Source organism: Psittacula echo (assembly GCF_963264785.1).
Source record: "Psittacula echo genome assembly, chromosome: 29".
Classification (NCBI taxonomy): Eukaryota; Metazoa; Chordata; class Aves; order Psittaciformes; family Psittacidae; genus Psittacula; species Psittacula echo.
In genome coordinates, this window is record NC_137764.1 from 145,035 (window position 1) to 161,458 (window position 16,424).

Genomic DNA, 16,424 nt, shown 5'->3' on the forward strand with positions numbered 1-16,424 from the left:
GGAGGGGGAGGGGCCAAAGGATGACGGGGGCGGGGCTTAGGGTGGGGGCGGGGCTTAGGGTAGGGGCGGGGCTTAGGGTGGGGGAGGGGCTTCGAGCCTCAGTTTCCCCTTCGGGCAATGGGGGGGGGGGTTCAACCCCCTCCCCCCCCCCAAAGCGCTGAGCTCAGCATTTCCCACGCCCCTCCCCCATCCCCTTCGCCCCCCCCCCTTCCCCTCCCCCCCCCCCATTTTAAGGCCGAACTGGGCCAAGGGAAGGATCTGGGGCACCCCCTCCCCCCCCTCCCCCCCCTCCCAGGGGGGGATTTGGTTTCGCCCCTCCCCCCCCCAGCAGCTGCTCCCCTCCCCCCCCCCAGGGCTTTACACGTTGCTTTTTTGGGAGCCCACGTGACCCCCAGGGGACAGGTGGGGGGGGGGAGGGGCCGGCACAACCCCCCCATTGCCCCCCATTGACTCCCATTGACCCCCATTATCCCCATTGACCCCCGGTATCCCTATTCCTGCTCCCAGTATCCTGTTTCCACCCCCAGTATTCCCAGTATCCCCATTGACCCCCAGGATCCCCATTTCCACCCCCGAGGATCCCCACTGACCCCCACTATTCCCCGTTATCTCCCAGTATCCCCCAGTATCCCCCATTCCCCTTTCCTGTTCTCCAATCCCTTCCCAGTGCTCCCAATGCCCCCATTCCCCCTTCCCAGTCCATTCCCAATGCCCCCATTCCCCATTCCCAGTCCATCCCAGTGCTCCCAATGCCCCCCTTCCCAGTCAATCCCAGTGCCCCCATTCCCCATTCCCAGTCCATCCCAGTGCTCCCAATGCCCCCCTTCCCAGTCCATCCCAGTGCCCCCATTCCCCATTCCCAGTCCATCCCAGTGCTCCCAATGCCCCCATTCCCCATTCCCAGTCCATCCCAGTGCCCCCATTCCCCATTCCCAGTCCATCCCAGTGCTCCCAATGCCCCCCTTCCCAGTCCATCCCAGTGCCCCCATTCCCCATTCCCAGTCCATCCCAGTGCTCCCAATGCCCCCCTTCCCAGTCCATCCCAGTGCCCCCATTCCCCATTCCCAGTCCATCCCAGTGCCCCCATTCCCCATTCCCAGTCCATCCCAGTGCTCCCAGTCCCCACTCACGGTCCGCAGGAACTGGACATCGTCCTCGCCATCAGCCTCAGCCATGGCCGCGGGGTCCGGTCCCGGGGTTACCGGTAACGGGGGGGTCCGGTCCTGGGGTTACCGGTAACGGGGGCGCCCGGTCCTGGGGTTACCGGTAACGGGGGCGTCCGGTCCTGGGGTTACCGGTAACGGGGGCGCCCGGTCCTGGGGTTACCGGTAACGGGAGGGTCCGGTCCCGGGGTTACCGGTAACGGGGGCGCCCGGTCCTGGGGTTACCGGTAACGGGGGGGGTCCGGTCCTGGGGTTACCGGTAACGGGGGGGTCCGGTCCTGGGGTTACCGGTAACGGGAGGGTCCGGTCCCGGAGGGGGGGTCCGGAGGTGCCGTGTCCCGTGTCCCTTATCCCGATCCCGTGTCCCGGCGCCTCCCGGAGCCGCTGGTCCGGCCCCGCCACCACGTAACGGGAGGAGGGACCTTTGGGGGGGGGGGGGGGGGGGCTGATCCCGCTATCCCAGCGCTATCCCGTTATTCCCAATGGTTCCCGTCTCTCTGTTATCGGGGTCTCTCCCACCTTATCCCGTTATTCCCAATGGTTCCCGTCTCTCTGTTATCGGGGTCTCTCCCACCTTATCCCGTTATTCCCAATGGTTCCCGTCTCTCCGTTATCGGGGTCTCTCCCACCTTATCCCGTTATTCCCAATGGTTCCCGTCTCTCTGTTATCGGGGTCTCTCCCACCTTATCCCGTTATTCCCAATGGTTCCCGTCTCTCCGTTATCGGGGTCTCTCCCACCCTATCCCGTTATTCCCAATGGTTCCCGTCTCTCCGTTATCGGGGTCTCTCCCACCTTATCCCGTTATTCCCAATGGTTCCCTTCTCCCCATTACTGGGGTCTTTCCCACCTTATCCCGCTATTCCCAGTGATTCCCGTCTCTCCATCGCCTGCCATTCCCTGTTATCCCGCACTATCCCACTGTTCCCATTCTCTCCATTCTCCCGCTATCACGCTCTCCCTCCTATCCCCATTGTCTCCCTATCCCATTCTCCTTGTATCCCATTACCCTGCTCTTCTGTTATCCCGGTATCCCTGTTACCCTCTTCTACCCCCCCCCCCCCCCCCCCATTTTCCTGTATTCCAGCCCCAGTGGAGCTCTGGGCTTCCCTATGGAATCACGGGATGGGCTGGAAGGGACCAGGAGCATCCCAACCTTCTCCATCCAACCCATGGCCCACCATTCCCAATATCCCATCCAGCTCCCCCCTATTCCCATTGGAGCCGCTCCTCCTCATCCCATCCCTTGTCCCAAGCCCCCTCTCCAGGTTCCTTGTAGCCCCTTTGGGCACTGGGAGCTGCTCCAAGGTCTCTTCTCCAGGACCAATCGCCATCCCCATCCCATCCCAAACTCATCCCGAGCCCATCCCAAATTCATCCAGAGCCCATCCCAAACCCATTCCAAAGCCATCCCAAAGCCATCCCATCCCCATTCCAAACTCAACCCAAAGGCATTCCAAGCCCGTCCCATCCCAAACTCATCCCAAACCCATTCCAAACTCATCCCAAAACCATCCCAAAGCCATCTCATCCCCATTCCAAACTCATCCCAAAGCCATTCTGAGCCCATCCCAAACTCATCCCAAGCCCATCCCATCCCACACCCATTCCAAACCCATCCCAAGCCTATCCCAAACTTACCCCAAGCCCATCCCATCCCAAGCCTATCCCAAGCCCATCCCAACCTTATCCCATGCCATCTCATCCCAACCCTATCCCATCCCATCCCAAGCCCATGGCCCCTCCATTTCCAGCCATAGGAGACCCCCGGTACCCCCGCCTGCATCCCAGCCCCACGGTCTCCATGGCAACCACCCCCTCCATCTCCATGACAACGCCGGCCCCGCCCTCCCAGCGACGCCCATGCCTCAGGCCACGCCCCCCCGCGGAAGAAACCCGCCTCCTCATTGGCTGAGGAGCCGCGGGCGGGATAAGAGCAGCGCTCTGATTGGCTGCCACGAGAAGGGGGCGTGGCCCGCGGCGTGAAACCCCGCCCCCCGTCCCTATGGCAACAGCAGGGGCTGCTCCCCCCCCTTTACAATAATTACTTTATTTCCTCATTAATTACAGACAATTAAACCCCCCCGGGGGGGGCGGGGCCTGGGGGGGGGCGGGACCGATCCTGAGCATCCCCCCCCCATCTCCTGCCCCATGGTTGGGCAACACCAGCAGTGCCCCCCCCCCCAACCCCCCCCATTGGATGAACTGGGAGCACGGGGGGGGGGGGTATAAATACAATCTTCCCATCGATTAAAAAGCCCCCTCGGGAGGGGAGGGAGGTTTGGGGGGGCCCCGATGGGGTTTTGGGGGCCCCCATAGCTGGGGGGGGGGTGGGGGCAGTTTTGGGGGGGGTCACATCATGCCCAGCTGCAGCAGGGTGCTGGCGTACATCATGGGCTTGACATTGGGGTGAGGCTGGGGAGGGAGAAAAGGGGGGGTCGGGGGGGAAGTGCCCCCCCCCGACCCCCAAATCCCTATAGACCCCCCCCATCACCCCAAATAGGCCAGGGTGGGGTTGAGGGGGCCCGGGTTCAAGAGGAATCTATGGGGGTTTGGGGGTCCCCATGGGGGGGAACCAGGGGTGCCCATAGGGGGGTTCAGGGGAGGGTTCGGGGTACCCAAGGGGGTGTCAGGGATGCCCATAGGGGGGGTTCATGGGGTACCCAAAGGGGGGTCAGGGGGGGTTTGGGGATACCCAAGGGGGGGTCAGGGATGCCCATAGGGGGGGTCCATGGGGTACCCAAAGGGGGGTCAGAGATGCCCATAGGGGGGGTCCATGGGGTACCCAAGGGGGGGTCAGGGATGCCCATAGGGGGGGTCCATGGGGTACCCAAGGGGGGGACAGGGATGCCCATAGGGGGGGTCCATGGGGTACCCAAGGGGGGGTCAGGGATGCCCATAGGGGGGGTCCATGGGGTACCCAAAGGGGGGTCAGAGATGCCCATAGGGGGGGTCCATGGGGTACCCAAGGGGGGGTCAGGGATGCCCATGGGGGGGTCCATGGGGTACCCAAAGGGGGGTCAGAGATGCCCATAGGGGGGGTCCATGGGGTACCCAAGGGGGGGTCAGGGTTGCCCATAGGGGGGGTCCATGGGGTACCCAAGGGGGGGTCAGGGATGCCCATAGGGGGGGTCCATGGGGTACCCAAGGGGGGGTCAGGGATGCCCATAGGGGGGGTCCATGGGGTACCCAAGGGGGGGACAGGGGGGGTTTGGGGATACCCAAGGGGGGTTCAGGGATGCCCATAGGGGGGGTCCATGGGGTACCCAAGGGGGGGACAGGGATGCCCATGGGGGGGGTCCATGGGGTACCCAAGGGGGGGACAGGGGGGGTTTGGGGATACCCAAGGGGGGTTCAGGGATGCCCATAGGGGGGGTCCATGGGGTACCCAAGGGGGGGACAGGGGGGGTTTGGGGATACCCAAGGGGGGGTTCATGGGGTTGCTGGGGCCCGGCCCCCCCTCACCACTGCAGTGAACTGGTGGAAGTCGGGGCGCAGGTCGCTGCCGCGCAGGCGGATGTAGGAGCCCTTGTTCCCCATCTGGTCGCTGGGGGGGGGGACAACGATGGGGGACGCTTGGGGACACCAAGGCCAAGGCCCCCCCCCCCAACATGGGGACCCCCGAGGCTTGGGGCCCCCCCCAGGGACAGAGGACACTGGGGGACACAGCTCTGTGTAGGGAGAGCAGCGCTCAGGGAGGGGGGCAACAGGGAGGGGATGGGGGCAACAGGGATGGGATGGGGGCAACAGGGATGGGATGGGGGCAACAGGGATGGGGGGGAAAGGGATGGGATAAGGGGAGCGCAGGGAGGGGATGGGGAGCACAGGGAGGGGATGGGGAGCGCAGGGAGGGGATGGGGAGCACAGGGGTGGGATGGGGAGCGCAGGGGTGGGATGGGGAGCACAGGGAGGGGATGGGGAGCACAGGGGTGGGATGGGGAGCACAGGGAGGGGATGGGGAGCACAGGGAGGGGATGGGGAGCACAGGGAGGGGATGGGGAGCACAGGGAGGGGATGGGGAGCGCAGGGAGGGGATGGAGAGCACAGGGAGGGGATGGGGAGCACAGGGAGGGGATGGGGAGCACAGGGAGGGGATGGGGAGCGCAGGGGTGGGATGGGGAGCGCAGGGAGGGGATGGGGAGCACAGGGAGGGGATGGGGAGCGCAGGGAGGGGATGGGGAGCACAGGGGTGGGATGGGGAGCGCAGGGGTGGGATGGGGAGCACAGGGGTGGGATGGGGAGCACAGGGGTGGGATGGGGAGCACAGGGGTGGGATGGGGAGCGCAGGGAGGGGATGGGGAGCACAGGGGTGGGATGGGGAGCGCAGGGAGGGGATGGGGAGCGCAGGGGTGGGATGGGGAGCACAGGGGTGGGATGGGGAGCGCAGGGGTGGGAGCAGGCCCCGGTCGCTCACCAGTAGTTGGGCGCGGAGAAGACGGTCACGCATTTGCCATCGTGGGCCACCTCGTAGCCCTCGGCCTTGACCTCGTGGCTCCGGATGATGTAGTCGAGGCCGTTGAGCTCCAGGAAGCTGCGGGTGACGTCGGGCCCGAACTGGCAGCTGACCCCGCGCTTACTGACAGCGCGCCCGGCCTGCGGGGGACAGGGGATGGATGGGGGTATGGGCATGGGTATGGGGTATGGGGTATGGGATATGGGGTATGGGGTATGGGATATGGGATATGGGATATGGGGTATGGGATATGGGATATGGGGTATGGGATATGGGGTATGGGGTATGGGATATGGGGTATGGGGTATGGGGTATGGGGTATGGGGTATGGGGTATGGGGTATGGGATATGGGGTATGGGGTATGGGATATGGGATATGGGGTATGGGGTATGGGATATGGGGTATGGGGTATGGGGTATGGGATATGGGACATGGCCCCAAGCAGGGCCACAGGCACCAGCACCAGCGAACCAGCACCAAGCATGACCTGACCTGAGGCTGAGGGTCCGACCAGAGCAGGTCACACATGGGGCCTGTGGTAGAGAAGGGACAGTGAGGGACCCCATAGGGACCCCATGGGGATCCCCTGGGACACATCCTGGATCCAGCTCCCACCTGAATCCGGGGGCTGCCGGTTCCTCTCGATCTTGCGGATGTCATCGAGGGTGACCCCGTCCTCACTGAAGAGCCCCCCATGCATGATCTGCAACAAGGGGGACAATGGGCACCCAGCACCCAATGGGCACCTCAGGGATGTGGCCATGGGGCACCCAGCACCCAATGGGCACCTCAGGGATGTGGCCATGGGGCACCCAGCACCCAATGGGCACCTCAGGGATGTGGCCATGGGGCACCCAGCACCCAATGGGGACCTCAGGGATGTGGCCATGGGGCACCCAGCACCCAATGGGCACCTCAGGGATGTGGCCATGGGGCACCCAGCACCCAATGGGCACCTCAGGGATGTGGCCATGGGCACCCAGCACCCAATGGGGACCTCAGGGATGTGGCCATGGGCACCCAGCACCCAAGGGGCACCTCAGGGATGCGGCCATGGGGCACCCAGCACCCAATGGGGACCTCAGGGATGTGGCCATGGGGCACCCAGCACCCAATGGGCACCTCAGGGATGTGGCCATGGGGCACCCAGCACCCACGGGGGAGCTGAAGCCCTCCCCTCACCAGCACTTTGCCATTGATGCACTGGGCCAAGGGGAGCCACTCGAAGACCTCGCTGAAGAGCGCGAACATCTGCGCCGTGTACTTGGCCTTCACCTCGCCCTCGAAGCCGTAGATCTGGTTCATGTTGTCCGTCTCGTGGTTCCCTGCGGGGACATCGGCAACGGGGTCAGCGCCGCGCCACGCGGGGCAGGGATGGGCACGATGGTGGCCCCGTCACCATGGAGAGGGGACCCAAGCCCATGGCACGATGGTGGCCCCATCACATGGAGAGGGGACCCAAGCCCATGGCACGATGGTGGCCCCATCACCATGGAGAGGGGACCCAAGCCCATGGCACGATGGTGGCCCCATCACCATGGAGAGGGGACCCAAGCCCATGACACGATGGTGGCCCCATCACCATGGAGAGGGGACCCAAGCCCATGGCACGATGGTGGCCCCGTCACCATGGAGAGGGGACCCAAGCCCATGACACGATGGTGGCCCCATCACCATGGAGAGGGGACCCAAGCCCATGGCACGATGGTGGCCCCGTCACCATGGAGAGGGGACCCAAGCCCATGACACGATGGTGGCCCCATCACCATGGAGAGGGGACCCAAGCCGATGGCACGATGGTGGCCCCATCACCATGGAGAGGGGACCCAAGCCCATGACACGATGGTGGCCCCGTCACCATGGAGAGGGGACCCAAGCCCATAGCACGATGGTGGCCCCATCACCATGGAGAGGGGACCCAAGCCCATGGCACGGTGGTGGCCCCATCACCATGGAGAGGGGACTCAAGCCCATGGCACGATGGTGGCCCCATCACCATGGAGAGGGGACCCAAGCCCATGACACGATGGTGGCCCCGTCACCATGGAGAGGGGACCCAAGCCCATGGTACGATGGTGGCCCCATAACCATGGAGAGGGGACCCAAGCCCATAGCACGATGGTGGCCCCATCACCATGGAGAGGGGACCCAAGCCCATGGCTCGGTGGTGGCCCCATGAGCTGGGGACGAGGCAGGGCCATGCTGAGGCCCTTCCCTTACCCCGGAGGAGGTGGAAGTGCTCGGGGTAGAGCAGCTTGAAGCCGAAGAGCGTGAGGATCACCTCGACCGAGAAGGAGCCGCGGTCCACGAAGTCCCCGTTGAAGATCTGCCCCCAGCTCAGGAAAGGCTCGGCTCCGTCCCCCTGTGGCCTTCGGCACCAGGCCCCGGCCTGGCCCCACCGCGGTGGAGGTGGCTCCAACCCAACCCAACTCAACCCAACTGAACCCAACCCTACCCGATCAGAGCCAATCCAATGCAACTCAGCCCAATCCAACCCTACCCAAGCCAGTCCAATTCAATCCAACCCAACTCAAATCAATCAGCCCCAACCCAACTCAACCCAATCCAACTCAACCCAATCCAACTCAACTCAACCCAACCCAACCCAACCCAACTCAACCCAATCCAACTCAACTCAACTCAACCCAATCCAACTCAACTTAACCCAACCCAACTCAACCCAATCAGCCCCAATCCAACTCAACCCAATCCAACTCAACTCAACCCAACCCAACTCAACCCAATCCAACTCAACTCAACCCAACCCAACTCAACCCAATCCAACTCAACTCAACCCAACCCAACTCAACCCAATCAGCCCCAACCCAACTCAACCCAATCCAACTCAACTCAACCCAACCCAACTCAACTCAACCCAATCCAACTCAACCCAACCCAACTCAACCCAATCCAACTCAACTCAACCCAACCCAACCCAACTCAACCCAATCCAACCCAACTCAACCCAATCAGCCACAACCCAACTCAACCCAATCCAACTCAACTCAACCCAACTCAACCCAACTCAACTCAACCCAATCCAACCCAACTCAACCCAATCAGTCCCAACCCAACTCAACCCAATCCAACTCAACTCAATCCAATCCAACTCAACCCAACCCAACTCAACCCAATCCAACCCAACTCAACCCAATCAGCCCCAACCCAAATCAACCCAATCCAACTCAACTCAACCCAATCCAACTCAACCCAACCCAACTCAACTCAACCCAATCCAACCCAACTCAACCCAATCCAACTCAACTCAACCCAATCAGCCCCAACCCAACTCAACCCAATCCAACTCAACTCAACCCAATCCAACTCAACCCAACCCAACTCAACCCAATCCAACCCAACTCAACCCAATCAGCCCCAACCCAACTCAACCCAATCCAACTCAACTCAACCCAATCCAACTCAACCCAACCCAACTCAACCCAATCCAACCCAACTCAACCCAATCAGCCCCAACCCAACTCAACCCAATCCAACTCAACTCAACCCAATCAGCCCCAACCCAACTCAACCCAATCCAACTCAACTCAACCCAATCCAATCCAACTCCACCCAATCAGCCCCAACCCAACTCAACCCAATCCAACTCAACTCAACCCAATCCAACCCAACTCAACCCAATCAGCCCCAACCCAACTCAACCCAATCCAACTCAACTCAACCCAATCCAACTCAACCCAACCCAACTCAACTCAACCCAATCCAACCCAACTCAACCCAATCCAACTCAACTCAACCCAATCAGCCCCAACCCAACTCAACCCAATCCAACTCAACTCAACCCAACCCAACTCAACCCAACCCAACTCAACCCAATCCAACCCAACTCAACCCAATCAGCCCCAACCCAACTCAACCCAATCCAACTCAACTCAACCCAATCAGCCCCAACCCAACTCAACCCAATCCAACTCAACCCAACCCAATCCAACCCAACTCAACCCAATCAGCCCCAACCCAACTCAACCCAATCCAACTCAACTCAACCCAATCCAACTCAACCCAACCCAACCCAACTCAACCCAATCCAACTCAACTCAACCCAATCCAACCCAACTCAACCCAATCCAACCCAACTCAACCCAATCCAACTCAACTCAACCCAATCCAACTCAACTCAACCCAATCCAACTCAACCCAACCCAATCCAACTCAACCCAACCCAACTCAACCCAATCCAACTCAACTCAACCCAATCCAACTCAACTCAACCCAATCCAACTCAACTCAACCCAATCCAACTCAACTCAACCCAATCCAACTCAACTCAACCCAACCCAACCCAACTCAACCCAATCCAACTCAACTCAACCCAATCCAACTCAACTCAACCCAATCCAACTCAACCCAACCCAACTCAACCCAATCCAACCCTACCCAAACCAGTCCAATTCAACCCAATACAAACCAATCCAGCTCAACCCAACCCAACCCTACCAACAATACCCAATCAGACCCAACCCAACTCAACCCAATCAGACCCAACCCAACCCAACCCGATCCAAGCCAACCCAACCCAACCCATCCCAACCCAACCCTATCCAACCCAACCCAAGGGATACATAAGGATTGGACTCGGAAGGCAGCCCATTGAGCTCGAAGATGTTCAGGAGATCATAGAACTGCCCATGGGTGTCCCCACACACCGTCACCTGCTCCGTCTATGGGCAGGGGGGGAAAACCCACACGTCACCACCTGGAGCAGGAGCATCCCAACGCCATCACCCCCCCTCCAAGGAGACCCCCAACCCACCTCCTGCAGCGTGGTCTCCACCAGCGTGGGGAGCTTGGCCAGCACCTCCTTCACCTGCACCAGGATCTGAGGAGGGGACAAAGGGGCCTCGTGGTGGCCAAGGAGGGGACCTGTGGCATGGTGGGACCCCCCTGCCCCCATTCCCCCCATGCCCTCAGCATCTCATAGTCCTTCAAGTGGCTCTGAACCTGCCCAGGACCATGTTGCTGTGCCCCTAGGCCCATTACCCCCATTAACCCCATTGCCCTCATTAACCCCATTGCCCCATTACCCCATTGCCCCCTTGCCCCCATTAACACCATTGCCCCCATTGCCCCCATTACCTGGTAGGCACATTTCCTATGGAGCTTCTTCTGGTCCTTGTACCACTGCATCAGGTCCTTCATGAAGGCCAAGGTCACTCTGCCACCGTCCAGTTTGGGGCCGCTGTACTCGTCCTCGATGGCTGCGCCGCAAACACACCGGTGACACCAGGGGACAATGGGGACAAGGCCCTCATGGTCCCCCCCCCCGACCCATGCCAGGCCCTGATGGAGCCCAGAGCCTTGGCTTGAAGCCTTGTGGTGGAGGCCGAGACCTTTGTGAAGGTCCCAAAGCTCTGCTGGGAGCCCAAGACTTTCATGGGGACCCTTATGGGGACCTGGAGACCACCAAGGGGACCCTTATGGGGACCTGGAGACCACCAAGGGGACCCTTATGGGGACCTGGAGACCACCATGGGGACCCTTATGGGGACCTGGAGACCACCAAGGGGACCCTTATGGGGACCTGGAGACCACCATGGGGACCCTTATGGGGTCCTGGAGACCACCATGGGGACCCTTATGGGGACCTGGAGACCACCATGGGGACCCTTATGGGGACCTGGAGACCACCATGGGGACCCTTATGGGGACCTGGAGACCACCATGGGGACCCTTATGGGGACCTGGAGACCACCATGGGGACCCTTATGGAGACCTGGAGACCACCATGGGGACCCTTATGGGGACCTGGAGACCACCAAGGGGACCCTTATGGAGACCTGGAGACCATCATGGGGACCCTTATGGGCACCTGGAGACCACCATGGGGACCCTTATGGAGACCTGGAGACCACCATGGGGACCCTTATGGAGACCTGGAGACCACCATGGGGATGCCAAGATCCTCATGGGGATCTGGAGACCACCATGGGGACCCTTATGGGGTCCTGGAGACCACCATGGGGACCCTTATGGGGACCTGGAGACCACCATGGGGACCCTTATGGGGTCCTGGAGACCACCATGGGGACCCTTATGGGGACCTGGAGACCACCATGGGGACCCTTATGGGGTCCTGGAGACCACCATGGGGATGCCAAGCCCCTCATGGAGACCGCCCTGGCGATGCCAAGCCCGTGGCCCGGCCCTGAGGAGCAGTGGGGGGGGGCTCACTCATGCTCTCGATGTCCAAGGAGTCGACCACGGAGCGCTTGTGCTCGTCGGAGGCGATGGCGCGCTCGAAGGCCTTCTGCTTGACCAGCTTGTGGCACTCCTGGTACTTGAGCTTGGCGTCCTTGTCGTGGGGCCGCACCTTCACCACCTGCCGCCAGGGGGAGCCTCAGCCCCATAGGCACCCACAGGCACCCATCGCTCCCCACTGCCCCATAAGCACCCATCGCTCCCCACTGCCCCATAGGCCCCCATTGCCCCATAAGCACCCATCGCTCCCCACTGCCCCATAGGCCCCCATTGCCCCATAAGCACCCATCGCTCCCCACTGCCCCATAAGCACCCATCGCTCCCCACTGCCCCATAGGCCCCCATTGCCCCATAAGCACCCATCGCTCCCCACTGCCCCATAGGCCCCCATTGCCCCATAAGCACCCATCGCTCCCCACTGCCCCATAAGCACCCATCGCTCCCCACTGCCCCATAGGCCCCCATTGCCCCATAAGCACCCATCGCTCCCCACTGCCCCATAGGCCCCCATTGCCCCATAAGCACCCATCGCTCCCCACTGCCCCATAGGCCCCCATTGCCCCATAAGCACCCATCGCTCCCCACTGCCCCATAGGCCCCCACTGCCCCATAAGCACCCATCGCTCCCCACTGCCCCATAGGCCCCCATTGCCCCATAAGCACCCATCGCTCCCCACTGCCCCATAGGCACCCATTGCCCCATAAGCACCCATCGCTCCCCACTGCCCCATAGGCCCCCATTGCCCCATAAGCACCCATCGCTCCCCACTGCCCCATAGGCACCCATTGCCCCATAAGCACCAATCGCTCCCCACTGCCCCATAGGCACCCATTGCCCCATAAGTACCAATCGCTCCCCACTGCCCCATAGGCACCCACTGCCCCATAAGCACCCATCGCTCCCCACTGCCCCATAGGCCCCCATTGCCCCATAGGCCCCCATTGCCCCACAGGCCCCCATTGCCCCATACGCCCCCATTGCCCCATGCCCTCACCATCTCATAGTCCCTGAGGGCCACTCTGAACCTGCCCAGCGCCATGTTGCTGTGCCCCATAGGCCCCCATTACCCCATAGACCCCCATTGCCCCACAGGCCCCCATTGCCCCACAGGCCCCCATTGCCCCACAGACCCCCATTGCCCCACAGGCCCCCATTACCCCACAGGCCCCCATTACCCCACAGACCCCCATTGCCCCACAGGCCCCCATTGCCCCACAGGCCCCCGTTGCCCCACAGGCCCCCATTACCCCACAGGCCCCCATTGCCCCACAGACCCCCATTGCCCCACAGGCCCCCATTGCCCCACAGGCCCCCATTGCCCCATGCCCTCACCATCTCATAGTCCCTGAGGGCCGCCCGGAACCTGCCCAGCGCCATGTTGCTGTGCCCCACAGGCCCCCATTGCCCCACAGGCCCCCATTGCCCCATACGCCCCCATTGCCCCATGCCCTCACCATCTCATAGTCCCTGAGGGCCGCCCGGAACCTGCCCAGCGCCATGTTGCTGTGCCCCATAGGCCCCCATTGCCCCATAGGCCCCCATTGCCCCACAGGCCCCCATTGCCCCACAGGCCCCCATTGCCCCACAGGCCCCCATTGCCCCACACGCCCCCATTGCCCCATAGGCCCCCATTACCCCATAGACCCCCATTGCCCCACAGGCCCCCATTGCCCCATAGACCCCCATTGCCCCATAGGCTCCCATTGCCCCACAGGCCCCCATTGCCCCACAGGCCCCCATTGCCCCATAGGACCCATTGCCCCATAGGTCCCCACTGCCCCATAGGCCCCCATTGCCCCATAGGTCCCCACTGCCCCATAGGCCCCCATTGCCCCATAGGCCCCCATTACCCCACAGACCCCCATTGCCCCACAGGCCCCCATTGCCCCATAGGCCCCCATTGCCCCACAGGCCCCCATTGCCCCACAGGCCCCCATTGCCCCATAGGCCCCCATTGCCCCACAGGCCCCCATTGCCCCACAGGCCCCCATTGCCCCATACGCCCCCATTGCCCCACAGGCCCCCATTGCCCCATAGACCCCCATTGCCCCATAGGCTCCCATTGCCCCACAGGCCCCCATTGCCCCACAGGCCCCCATTGCCCCATACGCCCCCATTGCCCCATAGGTCCCCACTGCCCCATAGGCCCCCATTGCCCCATAGGTCCCCATTGCCCCACAGGCCCCCATTGCCCCACAGGCCCCCATTACCCCACAGGCCCCCATTGCCCCACAGGCCCCCATTGCCCCATAGGCCCCCATTGCCCCACAGGCCCCCATTGCCCCACAGGCCCTCATTGCCCCATAGGCCCCCGTTGCCCCATGCCCTCACCATCTCATAGTCCCTGAGGGCCGCCCGGAACCTGCCCAGCGCCATGTTGCTGTGCCCCATAGGCCCCCATTGCCCCACAGGCCCCCATTGCCCCACAGGCCCCCATTACCCCATAGACCCCCGTTGCCCCACAGGCCCCCATTGCCCCATAGGCCCCCATTGCCCCACAGGCCCCCATTGCCCCACAGGCCCCCATTACCCCATAGACCCCCGTTGCCCCACAGGCCCCCATTGCCCCATAGGCCCCCATTGCCCCACAGGCCCCCATTGCCCCACAGGCCCCCATTGCCCCATAGGCCCCCATTGCCCCACAGGCCCCCATTGCCCCATGCCCTCACCATCTCATAGTCCCTGAGGGCCGCCCGGAACCTGCCCAGCGCCATGTTGCTGTGCCCCATAGGCCCCCATTGCCCCACAGGCCCCCATTGCCCCACAGGCCCCCATTACCCCACAGGCCCCCACTGCCCCATAGGCCCCCATTGCCCCACAGGCCCCCATTACCCCATAGACCCCCATTGCCCCACAGGCCCCCATTGCCCCACAGGCCCCCATTGCCCCACAGGCCCCCACTGCCCCATAGGCCCCCATTGCCCCACAGGCCCCCATTGCCCCACAGGCCCCCATTGCCCCACAGGGCCCCCATTACCCCACAGGCCCCCATTACCCCACAGGCCCCCATTGCCCCATAGGCCCCCATTACCCCATAGACCCCCATTGCCCCACAGGCCCCCATTGCCCCATAGGCCCCCATTGCCCCATGCCCTCACCATCTCATAGTCCCTGAGGGCCGCCCGGAACCTGCCCAGCGCCATGTTGCTGTGCCCCATAGGCCCCCATTGCCCCACAGGCCCCCATTACCCCACAGGCCCCCATTGCCCCACAGGCCCCCATTGCCCCACAGGCCCCCATTACCCCACAGGCCCCCACTGCCCCACAGGCCCCCATTGCCCCACAGGCCCCCATTGCCCCACAGGCCCCCATTACCCCACAGGCCCCCATTGCCCCACAGGCCCCCATTGCCCCATGCCCTCACCATCTCATAGTCCCTGAGGGCCGCCCGGAACCTGCCCAGCGCCATGTTGCTGTGCCCCATAGGCCCCCATTGCCCCACAGGGCCCCATTGCCCCACAGGCCCCCATTGCCCCACAGGCCCCCATTGCTCCACAGGCCCCCATTGCCCCATAGACCCCCATTGCCCCACAGGCCCCCATTGCCCCACAGGCCCCCATTACCCCACAGGCCCCCATTGCCCCACAGGCCCCCATTGCCCCATGCCCTCACCATCTCATAGTCCCTGAGGGCCGCCCGGAACCTGCCCAGCGCCATGTTGCTGGCCGCCCTCCTGTAGTAGCCCTTGAGGTAGGCGCTGTCGAGCTGCAGGGCGCGCGTGGCGTCGGCCAGGGCGGCGCCGTAGCTCTCGGCCCGCAGGTGCGCCAGGCTCCGGTTCCCGTAGTAGATGGCATTGCCCGGCGCCAGCTCGATGGCGCTGCTGTAGAAGCGCACGGCCTGCTCGTAGTCCTGCACTGCGGGGGGGGGGGGGCACGGGGTTAACGGGGGGGGGCAGCGGGGGGGATGGGGGCAAGGGGGGGGATGGGGGGATGGGGGGGATGGGGGCAAGGGGGGGATGGGGGCAATGGGTGGGGATGGGGGGATGGGGGCGATGGGGGGATGGGGGCAATGGGGGTAATGGGGGCGATGGGGGTAATGGGGGGAATGGGGGTAATGGGGGCAATGGGGGGGATGGGGGCAATGGGGGCAATGGGGGGATGGGGGCAATGGGGGGGGATGGGGGGATGGGGGCAATGGGGGGGATGGGGGCAATGGGGGGGATGGGGGGATGGGGGCAATGGGGGGGATGGGGGCAATGGGGGGGGATGGGGGGGATGGGGGCAATGGGGGGATGGGTGTAATGGGGGGGGATGGGGGGATGGGGGCAATGGGGGGGGATGGGGGAATGGGGGGGGATGGGGGAATGGGGGGGGATGGGGGGATGGGGGCAATGGGGGGGGATGGGGGCAATGGGGGGGGATGGGGGGATGGGGGCAATGGGGGGGGACAGGGGGCAATGGGGGCAATGGGGGTAATGGGGGGGGACAGGGGGCAATGGGGGAGATGGGGGGTGGGGGGGTGAGAGGTGGTGGGGGGATGGGAGAATGGGGGTGATGGGGACAATGGGGGCCTATGGGGTAATGGGGGGGGATGGGGGGCACAGCACCATGGCGCTGGGCAGGTTCAGGGTGGCCTAAAGGACTATGAGATG

General features: G+C 63.4%; 2 protein-coding genes across 2 annotated transcripts in view; both read right to left on the bottom strand.

Annotated features, from left to right (window-relative positions):
• LOC308230981 (ryanodine receptor 1-like) overlaps positions 1 to 1,175 on the bottom strand; it is a gene marked incomplete at both ends in the record, with an annotated part of 146,196 nt that extends 145,021 nt beyond the window's left edge. The window contains 1 exon segment of the mRNA XM_080636060.1: positions 1,131 to 1,175. Coding sequence (XP_080492186.1) covers positions 1,131 to 1,175 — 45 coding nt within the window.
• A 2,276-nt stretch (positions 1,176 to 3,451) lies between these two features.
• Positions 3,452 to 16,424, bottom strand: part of PPP5C (protein phosphatase 5 catalytic subunit) — a gene marked incomplete at its 5' end in the record, with an annotated part of 13,408 nt that continues 435 nt past the window's right edge. The window contains 12 exons of the mRNA XM_080636061.1: positions 3,452 to 3,577; positions 4,628 to 4,709; positions 5,577 to 5,755; positions 6,109 to 6,149; positions 6,232 to 6,319; positions 6,799 to 6,941; positions 7,837 to 7,942; positions 10,197 to 10,295; positions 10,388 to 10,453; positions 10,711 to 10,832; positions 11,806 to 11,953; positions 15,446 to 15,687. Coding sequence (XP_080492187.1) covers positions 3,515 to 3,577; positions 4,628 to 4,709; positions 5,577 to 5,755; positions 6,109 to 6,149; positions 6,232 to 6,319; positions 6,799 to 6,941; positions 7,837 to 7,942; positions 10,197 to 10,295; positions 10,388 to 10,453; positions 10,711 to 10,832; positions 11,806 to 11,953; positions 15,446 to 15,687 — 1,379 coding nt within the window. The 3' untranslated portion in view covers positions 3,452 to 3,514. The remainder of the gene's footprint in view (positions 3,578 to 4,627; positions 4,710 to 5,576; positions 5,756 to 6,108; positions 6,150 to 6,231; positions 6,320 to 6,798; positions 6,942 to 7,836; positions 7,943 to 10,196; positions 10,296 to 10,387; positions 10,454 to 10,710; positions 10,833 to 11,805; positions 11,954 to 15,445; positions 15,688 to 16,424) is intronic.